Source organism: Perognathus longimembris, chromosome 8 (genome assembly GCF_023159225.1).
Source record: "Perognathus longimembris pacificus isolate PPM17 chromosome 8, ASM2315922v1, whole genome shotgun sequence".
Classification (NCBI taxonomy): domain Eukaryota; kingdom Metazoa; phylum Chordata; class Mammalia; order Rodentia; family Heteromyidae; genus Perognathus; species Perognathus longimembris.
Window position 1 is genome coordinate 65,735,886 of NC_063168.1, and position 21,088 is coordinate 65,756,973.

Below are 21,088 nucleotides of genomic sequence, written 5' to 3' on the forward strand. Positions count from 1 at the left end.
CTGTGCAAGAAACCTAAAGAGAAATATGAAACTGTTCACAGGCATTGGAAGTTAGTCGTGAGAAAATGACTATTTTGCCCACATCCTTTCCCCAGGAAAATTACATGGATTACAGTAATGGAGTGATAAGCCAAGCACAAAGCAGACATTTGCTAAAGGATGAAGAGATCAGAGTTTACAGCTCCTCAGGTAGTTGGGATTTGGATGCTCTAGTGAGGAAAGCCAGGCCCAAAAGCTTGAGTGGTGGTAATTCCCCCTCAGGTCCTTAACCAACTTGTGGGTTGAAGTCCCCAGGGAAAGACTCTAGTTAGTGGGCAGTATTAAGAAACCATAAAGTGAGAGAAGATTCTAGAGATGACAAGTGCTTAGATTTTGCATTTTGATCTTAGCTAGAGTGAAAGAACTCTGGAAGGCAAGGTGATCATTCAACTGAGACCCCAGAAAGATTATACTGTAAAAATGGTAGGTGTCATAGAAGTTCTATTCACAGCCATGCACACACACACACACACACACACACACACACACACACACACACTGTGAATGGCTACTTGATGGCAAGAACAGGTGTTACTCATTGTGGAATATTCTGGACCCTTTTCAAAAAGCCATATCTAACAAGCTCTATTGCAGATACTCCTGTCATACCAATAATGAATCCTCATAGGGGATAGATAACCAGACACATGGTGACAAATATGTTACACAGGTCTCATTTCATAAAGTAATTGAAATAATTAATGAATGAAATAATATGTATTTAGATGCCAGTTAACTTCCTTGACTTAGCTATCTGTCAGCTCCTTTAACAACTCAAAGCTGTCAAGCTTACATGAAATTTCATATAGACATATTTATGATAAAGAAGGTATAATAAAAAGTTCAAAGCCATAGAATCTACTAACCTTACCACACATTGGTCTGCCAATCTATACAACACAATGGGAAAAGGACCTTAAAATGCCCATGGAACTAGCCTACATGTGAGGCCTGAACTACTGACATTCAGAATACAATAGACGCATATAAACAAGGATATTTCTTGTTTGTAAATAGCAGACAACTAGTCACATAATTGGAAAGTGTCATGGGAAGTTAAAGTTGCTTTAAATGTTGGGAGCAAAGAGAACTATGTTTGGACTCAAAAGGATGCACTGGCTGTCTTTGGTACTTTATGCCTAGTGACCTGGATGTAGGCAACTGCAAAAACCTAAAGGATCAGTGCCTTGGGTATAATGGCCCAGTCGCCGCAGAAGCAAGCAATCTAGACTAACTAAAATGTTGACAAAGGTGGAGGAAACCTATGTGCTGAAGGAGAGGTGGCATATAAATTATAACTGTGTGAAGGGGAGTCTCATATTCCACCAACTCTTCCCTAATAAACTCTTATGCTGATTGCAATCAGTCATCGAATTGACTCAAAGACAGATTAGACTTCATTTGTTGGAAGGCAGATGTGAGTAGCTTAAGGAATGAATTAAAGCGGATGCTACCAGAGTCTTAAAAAAAATTCCTCCAATCTAACACTAATTTCAGTCTTAACTAATTTCAATTTGGTACCTGGGAACTCACTTTCTGGTGGTATAGTTAATGGCATCTTACTGTGAGCATGAGTAGTGTGTCTTTCCATCTTCTGTCTACTAGTCTTCTCTGGTTCTATAAAACCTATTCAATCTCCTGTCCAATTGGTGGAAAAGTTCCATGTGCACTCTTACAGTTCTTGGGGACTTGGCTTACAGCTGCACCTAATGATCGCCTCATTAATGGTTTTCCTCTTTTGCTTCATTCTCCTTCACTTCATTCATCCTGTTCACAGTGTAATGCTATTCATGACCTTACCTCAAACTTTGTATTCTGTAAAACCCATACTGAGAGAGCACTGAAAAAGTTGTACAGCCAACCTGACACACATCCCAAACAAGCACATATACATTTATTTCTTTGTTGTCCATGGGTGACTGGTTCCAGGACACAGATGCACGCGTGCACAATCTGAAGATATTCAAGTCCCTTATATAAAATTGGTATAGTATTTGAATATAACCTATACACAATCATTACATTTTAAATGCCAATACAATGTAAATGCTATATATCTGTAGTTCTTATTTAATTACTATCATAAAGGTGATGTAAAGAGGGGCGTGAGTCAAGTAATGAGCACATTTCTTTTAGAACAGTGTCCCCTTGCTTGCAGTTTTTCCCTCCTGATCCCCCTCACCCACAAATTCATTCTCAACATGGTGTCTAGTGAGTATTACTGCTGCATTTGTTCACCCTTTGTCCTACCATTTCTGTGCTCCCTCTTGCCCTCCCCAAAACAGACAAACTTACATAAAGACAAAAGGTACAGAAATCAAAAACAGTGACAAAGGAGAAAAAAAGAGAAATAACAAAAAACATCCTCTTGTTCCTATTTCTTGGAGTTCATTACAATAAATATCATTTTGTATGATCATATGCCCATAGCTACTGATCCTTTGTGATCCTAAGAATATGCTCCTTTGGTCTCATTGTATTAATGTCTAGAGTCCTGTCTAATGTATCATATCCAACTGTATCTTCTTCTGTGTTTACTTTTAGATTTATAGGCACATTCTAATTTCAACAAATGAGGGAAACCACACAACTTATGTTCCTTTGGTTCTGGCTTACTGTTTAACTTATGGAATAATGCCCAGGGAAGAGTCTGTGCATGTCAAATAAGGATGAAACTATGGGCTTTAAATACATTTCTAATCCACAGTTGGTTGAATTTATAAATGTGGCATCCACAGATACAAGGGACCAGTGGTATGTAAGAGGATATGAGTAGGGCCTACAACACGAACACTGTGCCATTTTGCATAAGGGACTGGAGTATCCAGAGATTTTGGTGTCTCTAGAGAATAAACACTCATTTCAGCAGCAGACTCATATGTCTAGTCAGTGGATTTGGAATTTCTTCTAGCCATACCCAAAGATAGGGTCAATGTCAAGGCGAAAATAAATTTCTACTTAAAGGCCAACGTCATGATCCCATGTTTAATGTTTTCACTCATGCTGTGGACATGGGTGACTTTACTTAAGATTGAACAGATTTCTAAGATGACATTCAGAGAACATTTTGGTCTACATGAAGCCCACGTAGCAGACAAGAATGTTACCTTACCAACCAGCAATCTCATATGTGAATATATCCAGAGGAAATAAAATCAGTGTGTATTCCCATCTTTACTGCATCATTATTCACAACAGCCAAGACATGGGACCAACAGAAGTATTCATGAATAGATGCATGGGTAAAGAACAGGTGTTGCTTATATACACAATGAAATAGTATTCAGCCTTTAAACAGCAAATCCTGACATCTGCAAAAATAAGGATGAGCCCGGGGAACATTATACTAAGTGAAGTAAACCAGACACAGAAAGACAAATCTCAGTTGTATGTGGAATCTAAAGCAGTCAATGCCACAGAAGCAGACACACCATAGGGGCTCTAGGGACTCAGAGGTATGAAATACTATCTCTATGAATTTCTACTTTCTGTACTACAGGATAAGATTCCTGAGAAATCCCCTAAACATTTCACTCTTAGAAGGAATAAAAGTTCCAACAAAAGTGATGTGATTGTAAGGCGTCAACTTTGCTTGACAGTAACACATTTTCTATAATTTCCTTTTTATATGTTTGCTCGTTTCCTAGAAAATCATGACCACATATCTTTTAAGACTCATACTCACTGGATGAATTTTTGTAATGCCTTTTCAAGGTCCCTGAATCTAGGAAATTTGAGACACTCTTCTCTCTTATGTATCAACTACACACACACGGACACACATAAAAACCACATAGTTTACTATAAACTACTCTTGATTATGTTTTAATTTGTTTATACAAATGTAATAAGAACACCTTTAGAACTGGAATTTAACTCACCTATTTTTGTATTTCATGTCTAATTACATGTCTATGTTACTTACATAATATCTGATGACTGAATGCACCTTAAAGAAGAATATGATAATTCAATTATAAAGGAGGACAATTTAATAAGAATTAAAAGATATTCAAAGATTACAAAGATACAACAATGTGATTTGGATTTGTAATATAATAATGGTAGTTTTAGTCAATAATGGATCACTTCATTGATTAATAGGAAATTACGAGAATATGAAAACTTAAAACAAATACTTAAAGATTCATGTCAAGATGTTACTACATTATAGCCAAGGGCAATAATTAGTACAATATTAAATAATCTGGTTATGTAATAAGTTCATGCCAAGAAAGCTATTCTGAAATCCTCAAATAGGAAGAAATTTAATTGAATGTTGAAAAGTTTTAACCAAAGTTGAGATGATTGCTTTACAAACTACAGACCAAATAAAACTTAAAAGATTATTAATGTTAAAAATTCAGAAATCCGGGGCTGGGAATATGGCCTAGTGACAAGAGTGCTTGCCTCCTACACATGAAGCTCTCGGTTCGATTCCCCAGCACCACATATATGGAAAATGGCCAGAAGGGGCGCTGTGGCTCAGGTGGCAGAGTGCTAGCCTTGAGCAGGAAGAAGCCAGCGATGGTGCTCAGGCCCTGAGTCCAAGGTCCAGGATTGGCCAAAAAAAAAAAAAAAAAAAAATCAGAAATCCCTTAAAAGTTAAAGATGAAGAAAGAAAACCTAATAAGAATAGAGCTCGATTAAGTCATAAGTACTTTTTAAAACAAGAGTAAACATATGATGATTCTTTAAATCAGAACTACATTTGCTTTGGAGAAACTTTTACATGAATTTAACATGTCATCACAGTAGTCATGCTATGAATTTTTTTAAAATGCTATATTAGTCCCTTTCAACACACACACAAAAACATTCAGACTTTACAGAAACACAAAGTATTTTATTATGAAAAGATTCTGACTCAAGATAGTCATTACATGAGGAAAAAAGAACTTCACATGACTATACACTACTAAAATTCAAGAACATCTCAAAACAATTTTGAAGTGGTATTAGAATTTAATACTCTGAGGAAAAATCAGAAAAATATTACTGATATTAATTCAATATACTCAGAGGAAAGAGTTTAAAAATGAGAAAAACTGAACACTGAAATTAAATGAGCATATTGCAGTGAAGAGTTTAGACTCAGAAGACTTATGCTGGTAATAAATAATTTGTCCTTTTTTCTTTCTTTCTTTCTTTTTTTTTTTTTTTTTTTGGTCAGTTGTGGGCACCTAGGCACTGCACCTGAGCTCTTTTGCTCAAGGCTAGAACTCTACCACTTTGAGCCACAGCACCACCTCTGATTTTCTGGTGGTTAACTAAAGAAGAAACTCATGAACTTTCCTGCCTGGGCTAGCTTTGAACTGCAGTCCTCAGATCTCAGCCATAAATAGCCTGGGTTACAGACCTGAGCCACCAGTGCCTGGCTAATTTGTCCTTAAGTTCAGTATCTGAGTGTTTTTATTTCAATACAAATCTTTGAAAGATGCATGATGTGAAAATATTCTCTGAAAGTCAATCATCTTAACCAATTTCCTGATGAAGCATACCTTTTTCTTTTTTCTGAGAATCAGTAATTATTATTTGAAATAGGCAACACATTTCATTAAGAAACAAGGAGCAGAAGCTTAATGGCTAACCAGTGTCTATGGCTGGCCGGACACTAGACACTTGACATATATTGTTAAATTTTTAAAGGAAAGAGGAACAAAGAATTACTTACAAAATAATTCCCATTTTACAGACAGTAGGTTAGGAAGGCAACCACAGCATCCAGGGTTTTCTGAGCCTTTATCACAAGCCTGTATTATGCCATGAACCTTGACAAATTATTCAGTCCCCTGGCTAGTCTTGCAAACCAACATTATGGCCCCTATTTTAAAGAATATAAAACTAGGACAGTCATGAAGCTAATAGGTTGTGGAGCTATTCCCTATTTCTAAGCATAGCTACTCCCTATTGATAATTCTGTCCAGCTTGCAAATGAGAAAAGCTTTGTAATCCTACCTTTTTCTATACCGAGAAGCTATTTTACTTGAGTTTAACATATATTTTCTATCTAGAAAAATAAGGGGAAATGAAATTTCAAAGGCTTTAATTTAATAATACTAAATCTTGATATTTTTACCTAATATCTTATGCTCTGATTCCCAATTTTCTAATGTTCAAAAACGTTTCCAATGTTCAAAAACATTCTACCAATATTCAAAAATAACATATCTTACATATTAAATCAATATGTTTTAGGTGAGAATGATACATTTATTCAATATTGACTCTCCCAAGAATATATGCACCCTAACATAAATATGCTAGATCTTGTTTAATTTGAAAATATTCAGAATTAAACCATACTGTTACTATGTATGTTTCATGTTGTAAATATAGTGGGATGAAATAATATTATGTGAAAAATAATTAATAAACCGTTATTATTAGTTTGCTTATTTTCAGTTGTGGGGCTAGGATTCAGACAGTGGGATTTGTCCCTGAGCTCTTTTGCTCAAGGCTAGCATTCTACCACTTTGAGCTACAGCTCCACTTCCTAATCAACCTTCGAAAACATGAAAAAAGTTTTAAATTAAACAGTAGTTATCTAACAAAAGGAAAAGTAATTTTAATTGTATTTTCAGCTAGTTTCTTTATTGAATTTCTGTCAAATAAGCAAAAGTCAATTAAGAAACAAGTGATATGGATATTTTTAAATTTATTTTATACTATTCAATAATTTAAGTGCTACAAATACATTTTCTAGTTTGCCTATTTTGTTATTTACAAACATAAGAGAAAATATTGGAACATGAAGATGAAATTTAAAATAACTCTGAAAACCTGAATGCTTATGAGACCCTGCCTGATGAGCTAAGACTGGTTTTTCTCCACCCAGAAATGTTAATATTATATAATCTTACTTTAGCATTCAAATTCACTTCAGTTAACTCAGATCATTAACTTTGCCATGTTCTGTATCAAACCACAAAAACAAGAAAGCGCTCCAATTCTTCAATAGTCTTGAAGCTATACAGAGTAAATTAATTTTCCTATAGAAACACTTCATAAATATGAAAATGTGTCACAGTTTTCTAGGGAGGGGAGGAAAAATAACAGAAGTATTGAGAAAATTTATATTAAATAAAAGAGATACTAAATTCTGTTCTAAAATAGTTACAAGTCTTGAGACTAAATATATATGTAAACATATATGGATATATATGTAAAATATATATGTGTAAACATATATGAAATATATATATATAAAGTTTCCTAGAACTAATAAACTAAAACTCACAATACTGTCTTTATACTCACATTATCTTTATAAACAACAGTATTTCTGGAAAGTATTTCCCAATCTCAGAAAGATAACAATATCAACATGTTCAATATAGACATACAGATGTTACACTTATTTTTTCCTTTAATTGCCTAAGAATTGTAATTGTAATGCTTTTGTAATCACCCTTCAAATTATCTAATATTCAGTTCTTCAAAACTATTGGGCTGTGACTCAAGTGTATTTATATGGTCTCAATTTTTGTAATCAAAACAATCTTTGAATGCTTGATTGATGTTTACTAGTAAATTCCAATTCACAATTGAAGGCAATAACAAAATAGGGCCTTACCATCTCTTATATGTTACAAACCTGCAAAGCTTCAAGCCTTAAGTTGTCCTGACTATAGAACAGTAATTACAAAAGATAGGGAGGGTGTAAAGTGAGACATGTAATGGAGGATGGATTTGCTCAGTGCACAAGTGGAAATTCTCACTGAATCCATTAATATGTACAAATTAATGCATGTTACTTAAAAATAATAAAAACTAATAACCCAAAATATCAAATCAAATTAAAAACGGATATAAGTATAAAGTAGAGGAAAGAAAGTACTATGGAAGAGCTACAGACAGGGAAGGGTAGGATTAGGGTTGACCTCTCTTTTATACCTTTTTAATAAACATGAATAGGCACTTATATTTTCTAGGGAAAATGGTTAGTCAGAATTAATTCTCTAGGCAACAATCAGGGCTGCAGTTCCTGCTCTACAAACTAGTAAGTGAAACAAGATTTTACTAGGAAAAACATCTTTTAAAAACCCAGAATGGTAAAATAATACACACTGGATTTGAAATTATATTTAAAAGTGATCAAACAAAATATTTTCTATATACCTTAGGCTAGCTAACCATATTTCCCAAGTAATCTTACTGAGAGTCAAGCATCACACAGTTGGCCTAATGTGGTCTCCAAGGGAAATAATCGGACAGTGTCAGTCTAACATACGTACCGCTTTTATTCTAGATCTGGAGCATTTAAAACAAGGTAGGCATTACTAGGTCTTCTATGTATCATTTATTTCCAAATTAATTCATAAACAATCTGAGTTCTCTTCTCCCTCTACTGCAAAACAAAGAAAAATAAGTGTGTTTTAATTTTCAAAGTGCTTACTTGAAATTTCCTGAAAGCTAAATATAAATCATAATGAACAAACAAAATATGGTATAAATTATATAGTTATCCTACATAATTATATATAACTAAAATATCTAGAACATCTAACAATCTACAATATATATACATACACATCCACACATTAGGAAAAAAATACAAACTATTCTTTATTTAGAACTATGACTACCTCTTAATCCTAAATCCTTTCTTTAGAATAGAAATCCAATCATGAATATAACCCCGGTAGTAAACTGTATGTATCACCCTAAGTATTCCACATGACTGCACAGCCTTATCAGAAATGGTTTCAATTGCATGAAATAAAACAATAACTTGTTTTAACTATTTCACATAAATACATTTCAAAACAAACATAAGAACTTCATCAGGATCCTTAAAAATATTTTGAAGAGTTAGTGAGCATTTACTACACATCAGGTACAAAGTTCATCGCAGCACAATTTGTCATAGCTAGAATCTGGAACCAACCCAGATGCCCCTCAGTAGACGAATGGATCAGGAAAATGTGGTACATATACACAATGGAATTTTATGCCTCTATCAGAAAGAATGACATTGCCCCATTTGTAAGGAAATGGAAGGACTTGGAAAAAGCTATACTAAATGAAGTGAGCCAGACCCAAAGAAACATGGACTCTATGGTCTCCCTTATAGGGAATAATTAGCACAGATTTAGGCAAGTCACAGCAGAGGATCATAAGAGCCTAATAGCTATACCCTTATGAACACATAAGATGATGCTAAGTGAAATGAGCTTCATGTTATGGAAACGATTGTTATATCACAACTAACTACTTTCAATGTGCCATGTGTAACTGTAGCTTCTATTATTGATGATCTTCTTGTATCACCTTCCTGTGGTTGTACCTATACTATCTCTGTATCTTATCTGAGTATATTGGAAACGGTGTATACTGGTATTAGAACTAGGAAATTGGAAGGAATACCAAAATCGAGAGACACAGGGTAAAAAAAAAGACAAACAACTACAAAAGCAATACTTGCAAAACTGTTTGGTGTAAATAAACTGAACAACTCATGGGGGGGGGCGGGGAAGGGAAAGGGAGAGGGGTAGGGGGAAATGAGGGACGAGGTAACAAACGGTACAAGAAATGTATCCAATGCCTAATGTATGAAACTGTAACCTCTCTGTAATTCAGTTTGATAATAAAAACTTAAAATAAAACAAAACCCACAAAAAAAGAAAATCCTTGATATGTTTTAACATAACCCTCACAACTTTCCCATGGGATTGTAATAACTGTTATCTTCATTTTATAGACAAAAGACAGAGGTACAGAGAAGTTATAAAGCTTGCTCATGTTTTTTGCAATTTATGGAGTAATTATGCAGCCTCAAGGAACTAGGACCCATGGCCATACTTTAAAGTACTCTCCAAAGCAAACAATTCACAAATCTGCATTGCTCACTAGTTGTGCGTTCTTCAGATTAAGTCTGCCATCTTGTGTGTCCACATATAACCTCCAGTGTAAAATGTCAAATAAAACTCTACCATTTCAGATTTCTTTCAAAGATGTCTTCCAGTTGAACAATGAGGCATGGAGGCACAAACCATTAGCAAGTACTACCTCATTACCAAAGGATGGCCAGACTCTTCTGTCAACTTTTTTCATCCTGAAGGGTTATTATAGTTTGGTTTCATAATTATCTATTTTAAGCTGCCCAGGCAAGAAAAGTGTGCAAGCAAGCAGGCAAATATTTTTAGTGAAAAGAAAAATCTTGGGGAAAAAAATCACGAGAAATTTTGGTTCTGAAGAAAGTAAGAGTAGTGTGAGGATGGAAGAGAAAAACTGGAGAGAGCAAAAAGAAATTCACTTATTACCTGACTTATGTAACTATAATCCCTCTGTACATCACCTTTAAAATTGCAGTAAAGAATAGAAATTTTTTAATGAGTCAAAATAAAATCACTTACCTTGACTATTTAAATATTGAAGGCAAAAGTACACTGAAACTAGTGTAAAATTACACAACGTCTTTTCTAAACATAGAGGGCCTCTTTTTCTGCCTATAGAACAATATTTGGCCAGAAATGAAATAATATCTTTATATGGGTTGGCCATTTCTCAGATGAGGTCTTTTTTGGCCAGTCCTGGACCTTGGACTCCGGGCCTGAGCACTGTCCCTGGCTTCTTCCCGCTCAAGGCTAGCACTCTGCCACTTGAGCCACAGCGCCGCTTCTGGCCGTTTTCTGTATATGTGGTGCTGGGGAATCGAACCTAGGGCCTCGTGTATCCGAGGCAGGCACTCTTGCCACTAGGCTATATCCCCAGCCCCTCAGATGAGGTTTTACTCGTATATTTACTCTGAATTAAGTTTAGCACAGAATTTCTGTGGCTAATTTTAAGTGAATTTTTAATAAGCAAACTCCAAACTGGTTAGTGATAGAAGTGTTTTCATACATATTTTCTCTTGCACAATAATTCAGAGAGACCCCCACAGTACACTGTGGGGCTGTGGTTCACAATTCTGACTGGCTGTGAGAATCACCGAAGGAACTTTTAAATCCCCATGATAATGCTGTGTCCCCTTATCCATTAAAAGAAAGCATTTTAAAGAGAGAATCTTATTTTCAAAGCTTCCTTTGTTTACTACAATCCAAAGCAAAGGCTGAGACTGTGTTTGGGTTCTTTTGTTGGACTTAATGATTAACAGGCATTTCTGTGTTTTGTTTTTGGTGTCTTCAACCAAAAGAAACAACTAAAATCATTCTGTTCTATATTCCATAGCTGCAGGCAGTACTAATAAGCAACAGTAGAAATATATATTGCCCTTGGAAGAACTGTAGAGGTGATAGGAGTTTGGTAGTCAAGAAAATTAAACCAGTTTTTTTTTTCTTTGAGAGGATTGCTTTGTTTAAAAACTATGTAGCAAGTATAGGAACTTATTTGTAGTCTGCGGGATTATGCTTCTTATAGTTGTCTCAAAGTTATTTACTGGACTGGGACTTTAAATTTTTTAATTTTGGAAATATATTTTAATACCTGGTTCTCTGGCAGCTTTTACAATAACTACTAGTACTTGAAGTCATGTAGTGTAGTGATTCTTTGTGTGATAAAAGCACTAAGAGATCAGAAAGGACAAAAGAGTTTATATTCTTTTCCTCACGTCATCTACTTTTTTAAAGTCAGAAGAATAAAAGCAAGCGTAGATATCGTCAGTTCTGTACTTATCAGCTTTATATTCATAGACAAAGTTAATTTCCCTGAGCCTCCACCACAAGGCGGTGATGATAAGCTTGAGGGAGAATGCTTTTTCCTCATTCCGGATGCTTCTTTCCCCTCAGAGACTAACACTCCCTGTCTCTCTGCTTCTTTACTTAGGCTTTCAGGAACAAGGCAATGTCCGGTAGGGCACATACTGGATTAGCCTCTTCCTTCCTTTGTGAGAGAAAGACAGGCTGTTGTACTTGGGTAGCCCTGGTCTGAAGACCATCTGTCCTATGCTTGTGCAGTTAGTCTAAATCATTCTTCAATTCTGTACTGGTAAGCTCATTTGACCATATTTTTCAATACTGTGTTTTGCTTTGTTTGTTGAGAACCTTTATTCTTCTCATACTCTCTAAAGTGATCAAGAATCCGAAGTGGGGATTAATGAGTTCCACTTACTATCAACCTACTTTATAGATTGTGGTAAGGATTAAATGAGTGATAACGCACTCTCATTGTAGTGAATAGAACATAGCAATCACTCAAAACACAGTAGCTGCCCCCTCACAACCATAATCACTACTATAATGATAAAAGATTCAAAAGTTAGAAGAAACAGAGAAAGTTTTGAAATATTTATCAGTTCCCTATAAAAACATAAATATGAATTTAAGTAAAACACTTTCTAACAGTACATCAATAAAAGCATGACATCTTCACATATTTCAGGGTTTAGTCTGTTATGAATCTAGTTGTAATATGGAACAAACATTATTTATGAAATCAGAACAAGTGATCATTAAAAAGAACATAGCCTACAAAATCCACAGGAATGAATCTGTACAATAAATTAATATACACGTAAGCAGAATCAGACAATCCTATAGAATATAAAAAGTTAATGTTTTAACACTATTTTAAAATCAGCTTGGTGTCTAATAGAAACTAAGCTATAGTTTATTCTATAAATTTTAACTAGCTGAGCAATATGCCAACAGCATACTGGGTAAAAAAAAAATAGATATATTTCATGTAATGGAAAATGCATTCTTCAGAATGAATCCAGGAAGCTAACTAGTAATATCAAGACTGATCTACCTGAAGTCTAGGGACCTCAGGAATTTTGTGAAACTCAGAAGTATTTGTAAAATATCATGAGTGCATACATTCAGTGTGGTTAAAATCCTCCACAATATTCTGAAAAGTTTAGTACTCAGAAAAGGTAAATATAGGCTGGAGATGTGACTCGTGTGGAAGAGCACTCACCTAGGAAGCACAAGGCCCCAAGTTCAAATCTCAATTCTGCCAGTAAGAAGAAAAAGGTAAAGATGATTCAACAGCATTGTATAATCCAAATGATCACTCCTACTTTACCTACTTCTTCAGAGTTTCTAGTAAGGTTTCGTGTGATAAAATATTTCTAATTTGGACAACTTCAGTATATGAAAAACAATCAAAATCAATCTATAGAAAAGAAACTACTTTTGAAAATGGCTATCTGCATAACCATGAGACAAATTTGATCAAAGTACATTCTGTGCACTATGTAGATACCACAATGAAACTACTTTATGCTGATAAAATTTTTAAAGAAAATAGCCACTTGCCTTTTAAGTTTCTTGACAGAGTATCTTCACTTACATCCAATGCTTTTATTCCAGTTTTTAAGTCCATTGTGTTATTTTTCTGTATTCCTTCAGTGAGTGCTTTTTCAAAATGGTTTTCAAAATGATGGATGTTATTCTTCAAGTGATTAGGCAGTTCCCAGAATGAAGCTGCTTCATATGTATCAGATATAATGAGTCCTTGGCCATTATGTTTCCTACTATCAACTTTATTTCCCCATGTTAAATTTCTAGAATGCGACTTTTTGCTAGTATGCCTTCTACTTAAGAGGCTCTTAAAGACATCTTTCCTCTTAATAGGTATCTTTTTCAACTTTTGAGTCTTACTGCTACAATTTGTATCTTCTCTATCACAAATTTGATCCAACAATGGGCAAATAGGTTTACTCTGAAATTTATGTTGGATCTTAGTAGATTCAGTAATTGGAGCTCCAAGATGAGCTGAATCCTTAGAATATGTTGCAAGACTTGCTGCAACTAATATATCTGCCAAACTACTTTTGTCATGAAGGACGTCTACTTTCAGCTTTGTTTCAGAGCCACACTCCCTAAGCTCAAAAACCAGGCCTTGTTTGCTTAGAAACTCCTGAAGAAAACTTGTGACTTCTTCATTCCAGTGTTCTCCTGTGGCAGGTACAACGCCATCCAAGCAGCACGGATAACTTAGCCGTGGCAAATTCAAAAGCTCCTCTGGGGCAGCCTTAAGATTATTTATGTCTGAATAAGGTATATAAATAGAAAATCCATAGTCGATCAACACAAGAAGCAAACACTTATCAGAGACTCCAGAGATTTCTACTCTGTTCCATTGATCTTCTGATTCATATTTGAACAAACAACTAGAACCAGGAATTACCAGCTCTTTGGGCAGTGTTTGCAAGGTGTCTGGAAGATCTGAAAGCAACATGAAGACATGTTTCATTGCATCGAAAGAATCTTCTAACTGAACACTGAAGTCCCAAGGATCACAAACAGCAGTGGCGATCCCAGAGTACCGCCTACCCTCTCGGAGTGGTGCTTGAGGAAACGACCTCCGTACACATGGTGACAAGAGAGTCTGCACTTTGAACATACTTCCTGTGGACTGAATTTTGCTTTTTCCAACTTGAACTATATTCAGACTTAAATACTCCATAAGTAACATGCCATCTACCAAAATTTCAACTTCCCAAGCAGGGTCTAAATATTTCAGGAAAAGGATGCTCACTTCCAAGTGAGCAAATAAGCACCGAGTGAATGGAAATGGCATCTTTCTGGAATTTTCTAACCAAATCCATTTACAAGGCACAGCTTGTCTTGGAATATTTCTGATTTCATTGCTAAGTAACTTGGTATTGCTTGAAGACACTATTTCATACCTACCATGATCTACTAAGAAAACAAGCACTTTCTCATCAACACACTTCTTTTCTACTTTGGACCGGTACCATTTGTAAGTTTTGTTAGACTGCGCCAAACATTCCAAGCCTTTTTCAATGTTCTCCCTTGATAAGAAAGAGGGTCGTTTTTCTTCTTTGGTAATTAACCCTGTTAAGTAGGATAAAATTTTATTATTTTTGGATAACTTCACATAAAATCTGCCACTCTTGGAAACATAAAGTACTTCAGCTTTTTCAAGTTGGCAAGGCTTGAACATTTCAGAAGGAATTTTAACCAGCTGTTGCCCAGATGGCTGAAGGAGCAGAGAACTTTCATAATGGTTTGATTGGGCCTTCGCAGCATTATCATCAGTTGAGCTAACCTTCTGAGAGTGAATGAGAGGGGCCTGTGATACCATCTTCTGTAGTTTCGAGCAAGTTGTCCATTTCAGTAGTTCACTAGTGACACATTTCCCGTCACAAATTATATTTACCTCCCATTTGTGACCATACTTCTTCAAAAATTCACAAGAAACAATCCTGTTCCTTATTCTGGAAGCAAAATAATCCACAGTTTTGCTGTCCCAAATCTCCTCAGGCTCATGCCACTTCACTCCACTAAGAAAAGAATGGATTCCTAGCTGAGGAATAGTTAGGAATTCTCTCTTGATTTCATAAATGTTAGCTATATTTACTATTGCAGTATTGCCATAGTCAAAAAATTCCACTTCAAAAGAATTCCTTGGCAAAATTTTCTTAATAACTGCCCTGTAAATGGCACTGTCGCCAGAGTATTCTGCAGCTACAATATCGCCCACCTGAGGTTCAGCCAGGCCTGGCTCCTTCACTCGATCTGCTCTTCTTTCATTTAGAGCATCTTCAAGTCTGGTGATGACATTTTCGTTCTCAGTAAGCTGAATATGGAAACTTGCAGGATGACTGATATTTGATAGATACCCTTTAACCTGGGCATTCAAGGGAACATGGAGCTGAGGAAGGTCTTTGATCTGTGGTCTCATAAACTTGCATGGGCTTTTGGAGGCTGCTGGATTTAAGTCTCTGTTAAATGACAGTGATACAACCTTTCCTGACTTCAGATCCACATCACTTTCATCAGCAACGTGGGCTGAGCCAAGGATGGGTTTTACGCCTTTATTTTTAGGCCTATCACTAAATGACGTCTTCACTTGGTTTTCTGTTGTAGTTTCAATTGTATAAGACACGAGTGGCTTCCCAAGGCTGGCATGTATACCTTTAGGATACATTAACTGATCCATTTTATTTTTGGGACATGTTAGTGGACTGGATTTATTTATCACATCATGGTGATAAGTATTTACTATTTTGCCATTCAAAGCAGTGGCAAGTCTCTTATTCTCACTTAACTTACTGCTCTCTTTCACACACTGTGCTTGGTCAGAATGCTTTTTTCCATAAGCATTAAGTAACATTTTAATTGTATGATTTATATGTTGATACTCATCATATAATTCTACACCTAACTGGCCATCTGGTTCCTTGGATAATATTACAGCCTTTAGTCGTTTCCCCACAAAATTATCTTCAAACCAGCTATTGATTTCTGCCGGGATATCTGTATCTCTAAGATCTGACAAAAAACATTGAATAGCTTGCATGGGTGTGAACAGTAACTCTGGAAACTGATTAGAAATGGCCCTCAACATGTTTTTTTCTACTAACTGGTTATTTCCAAAGTCCACAAAATACACAAGAAGGTCAGATGATGAATCTGTTGGCTTTGCTAAAGCTCTATATGAGAGACCATCTCCTACATATTTTGAGATGCACAATCTCATTTTAGTAGAATCATACTTTGGGCAATTTTTGAGGCTAATCAACTCTGCTATTTTTTTCTCTAGCATCTCTAGGTCTTTATTATTTCTACTAAGCTGGCAATAAAAATTTTGGGGACTATATATGTGAGATATATAGACCTCTTCTTCGCTTCCAACTTTTATATTAAAGGAAGAATAATAGTAGCTATAAAAACTAAATGATAAGGGGAGAGGCTTTGATAGCATGCTATATGGTGTGGAGCCACAATTAATTTTAAATTTTCTTGCACTAGCAAATGATGACCATAAATCCACCAAGTTACATAAACAGTTAGGATGTATAAGAACTAAGGCATATATGATACAAGTCAATAACCCTCTAGATAAAGAAATAAAATTTCCAAAGTCTCTGGATGCTTCTCTTGTCCAGTCAAATAATTTACAGCTCCTGGGCTCAACTGAATGGTTAAGACAACACCTGAAGGCTTGGGCTTCCAAATAAAGAAAATGTGGATTAATGGCACAGAGATCTTTAATTAAAACTCTTCCTTGGTAACCATAGTCAACAAATAATATGTCAACTTCTTTTTTTGATACTTGATTCAAAACAGCAGCTCTATACCACTTCCCATCCTTGGAATATTTAGCAACACAAGCAACCTGCCCGGTCTCATAAGGGTCAGAATGGGTGCTATAATAAGCTTGAATTTTGTCCATTAGAAATTTTAGTTCTTCTAACTTACATTGAAGCTGGCATGAAAAGTCAACTGGGCCATAATAATAAGAACATCTGACCTCAAGAACTGTTCCTGGCTTAAACATACATTCTTTATAAGGCTGTGATAAGGCAGGAGGGGTCAGGAGAAAAGGATTTTTTAAACTTGGGAATTTGTGCAAAGATGAGAGATTTTCTTCCAGCTTCTTGGACTGGTAGTTTTTAGGTTTAGGTCTTTCAAGAAGGGAAGACAGGACTTTTGCAATGTTAACTTTGTTTTTAGAATGTAAATGTAACACAGAACATTTGCTTACAGACTTTAGGAAACACTGTGGTTCTATTTCCCAGTATTCTGCATATCCAGCTTGTAACATAAGAGAGATGACATCAATATTTTCTGAGGCTTCAAGACTCTGAATATTCACCATGTACTTGTCATCTTTCTTTGCTATAACCTGGAGCAAAATTGCTTTGTTCAAAACAATTCTTTTAAAATAATCAATTGCTGCCTTTACCCATAAATCTTCCACAGGAAATAGATGTGCATGTGAACAGCAAACAGCTAAGGCAGGAAGCTTGCAAAACTCAGGAAGCAAAATCTTTACATCAAAAAATGGGATGGAATCAGTATTTCCATAATCCAAAAAATAAACAGTAATCTTAAGACCATTAACTTCAGTGATGACAGCTCTGTAAAAACATCTGTCCTTGCTATATCGGGCACAACAGAATAATCCAGGTTCAGGATTTCTTAGAATCAATTCATCATTTTCACACAGATCATAATGCTTGTTTATGTTTTTCATTATAGCTTGAAAATCATTCTGATGGTCATTAAGGCGTACCCAGAAATTTGATGGGTTTAGGACATACACTACGAACGCAATGTAAGCTGCTTCTATCTCAATTTCAACAGTTTTAATAGGAAAGCCTGATCTTAAAATGTCTTTTTTATCTAGACAATCTATCAGCTGTTCATCATTTCCAATAACACCATCAACTGCAAAGCTGTTTACAACAGAAACACTTGTCTCATTCAAGATGTTGGAGATTTCTGAATCAGACGCTGAACAACTCGCTTGTACACCTACAGTCTTCAGCAGACCTTTGGAATTAATTGCAGATTCCTGAGTTTGTAATGTCACATAATACAAATGCTCATCCTTACTGAAAGAATCGATGTGTGCATATACAATTTGTCCTAATAAGGCTTGCTTGAACACACTCAGTTGAAGTTTTCTAGCATCTCTGTCTGGACTACGTAAATATGTTAGAGAGCACGGAAATGAAAACAGTGGTAATAAAATAAAATCCTGTTTCAGTTTCTTTACATGAACAGAGGGTACAGCCTCAGTACTCCCATAATCCATAAACCAAATTTTTATGTGATTATTGGGCAGGAGTTCCTGAAGGATTCCTCTATACCACTGTCCATTTCTCCTTTTAGCAGCACAGAGTAGTCCAAAATTATCACAAGTGAGATTGGTGTCTTCACTGGTGATATTATAATGCAAATTCATACACACTGTCAAATTTTCTAGCTCTGGGATCCATTTAATTAACTGACAGTAAAATTTACCTGGACTCAGTGCAGATGATACCTTGATATTTTCAAAACTTCCTACTGACAAAGATGGCTGTAAGTTATCCAGAACATGCTGAACGTCAAGTGAAGAACTGTTATTACTTAGTGACAATACAGATCCTTTATGCTGTAGTAAGTCTGGCATTTGTTTATGGAATTCTTTTAACATTTCTACAATAAGATGAAATGAATCTCCATCAATAAATCTTCCTAACTGAAGTTCAAGGGCCCCAGATATAACTTTTGGCACTTCAAGGAGCAGCATTTGCAGAGGCAAAATAGCTTGTACATAACCTTTCAGTTGCACTCCTACTAATGATTTGAAATAATTTAAAGCCTTAGGAGACCATTTGTCCCCAACTGGAAGGATGTTGGCAAAATAACCACATACAACCCGTGGTGGGAGCTCAAATAAATTTTCACAGGCTGAAGCAACATGAGTACTATCAACTCTCAGCTTTTCACCACGATCTATCAGGAGTACTGTATAGAGTTCATTTTTCTTTTCCATGACTCTTCCTCTATACCATTCTCCAGTTACTCTTTCTTCCACCAAGCAAAATTCATCAATGTCCACATTATTTTTCAGTTTTGAAATATGCTGTATTTCCTTCTGCAATATGTGGTAGTCAAACTGACATTCACTGTTATAGCTGCCTTGAAATTTCACCAGAATATCCTTATGAAGACATTCAATATGTGATACTGTCAAGTCCACATCGAAAAATGTTGGTAAGAAAGATGTGGAATCCATTTTCTAAAAAAGAAAAATAAACAATAATTAGCTTCTGGACCAGATGGATGAAAAATTAAACATAATTAACATTATATAAATTTTACATATACATTTTTAAAATAGTTGTGTTTTCATCAAAGTAAACTTGTTCATAAAAGTTGTATATACTAGACAAGACATTGGTAATAAAAACAAAATTTATGTTCACTTCTTTCTCTATGTTAGAAATTTTTATTGAAAAAACAAAGATGCACACATATGTATACAGGTATGAGTAATAGGAATACCTTTACTTCCCCAAAACCTAAACAAATTTCTACTCCATGTTAGATGTGGTATTATAGAAGGGGATAAACAAGGTTCACTAGGGACCTTCCCTTATGCAAACTCCTTAGAAAAATCTATAATTCAATGGAGTCAATGAAAAGAAACAAGAGCAAATGGCATGTCAACCAACTAGCGAACACACAGTTTGCACTCTCTGCCCAATGTTAATTAGGAGGATTCAGACCCTAGCAGCATCAGTATGAAACCCCAGGGACCTCTTTGACCAAGAACAATAAGGGAAGGACTAGGTAACAGTAAAGGAAGCTAAGAGTGGAAAGATACTGAGGCAAGTTAGGTATATTCAGGTCTTGTCATTAGTGTGACAGGTCACAAAATGGAGAAATCCTTTGCTATAGTAGAGAACTTTATTTCTATGCTAACCTCCAGGTCAAAGGACCTAAAAATGATAAGACAAATATTCATGAAGAATAAAATACTCCCAAATGTTATGGTTTGGAGAGGAAGTCTTATCCCCTAAAAGGCTTAGGTATTGCAGGCTTGGTACATGGTTAAGGGATCCAATCATTGAGAGGTGAATAGGTCATGAAGACCTTGACTTCATCAGTGACTGAAAAGATATGCATGCCGTGGTTCTTATATCTCCTTTCTTCCAGCAGGCAGCCATGAAGTAAGTAACTGCGCACTATCAGGCCTTTTCCCTAGGATTTCCTACCTCACCAGAGGTCCAGAAACTATAGTTGACCACAGATAGTAACCTTTAAACCTGTCAGTGATAATAAATGCTTTGTACTTTCAGGCTGTTTATGTCAGATATTTTGTCATAGCCAAGAACATATCACACCCAATTTCAGACATAAATGGCTACCTACTATGAGCAAACAAAGTACAACTCCTCCTTGACTGAATCAATAGTTGCTAAGCATCGGTTTCTCTTTATAAGGATTAGATAGAAAGAATGATGGGCAATAGGGAAAATAGAAGGGAGCCACTTATAAGGAACCATTTCTTTTCACTAGGGAAAAAATACATTGCAAGAAATAGTAAAGAAGCTTTTTCCAAAAATCGGATTCTTATTCTCAGAAACATCAAAAAAGGATAATATATATTTTATATGACAAAGCGGGCAGGCAGCTAACAACTGAGATTAGGAAGACCTACACAATCATGAAATATATAAAAATATAATGAGGAAAAGTAAGACCAAAATAAAGATAAATAGAAGAAAATTTCTCAACAGAACATCCAAAACCTCAGGGAAAATGGATAAAAGGATGAAAGAGAAGCATGTAAGACAGGAATATAATACCTTCCCAAAGTGTAAGAGTTATCCCAGAAAAAAAAAAAAGATCAAATA

At 35.5% G+C, this 21,088-nt stretch overlaps 1 protein-coding gene across 1 annotated transcript in view; it reads right to left on the reverse strand.

Moving 5' to 3' along the window:
* The window catches only part of Tdrd15 (tudor domain containing 15), a 101,181-nt gene extending 81,717 nt beyond the window's left edge, over nt 1-19,464 (reverse strand). The window contains exon 1 of the mRNA XM_048352231.1: nt 13,239-19,464. Coding sequence (XP_048208188.1) covers nt 13,239-19,464 — 6,226 coding nt within the window. The remainder of the gene's footprint in view (nt 1-13,238) is intronic.
* Between the last annotated feature and the right edge of the window lie 1,624 nt (nt 19,465-21,088).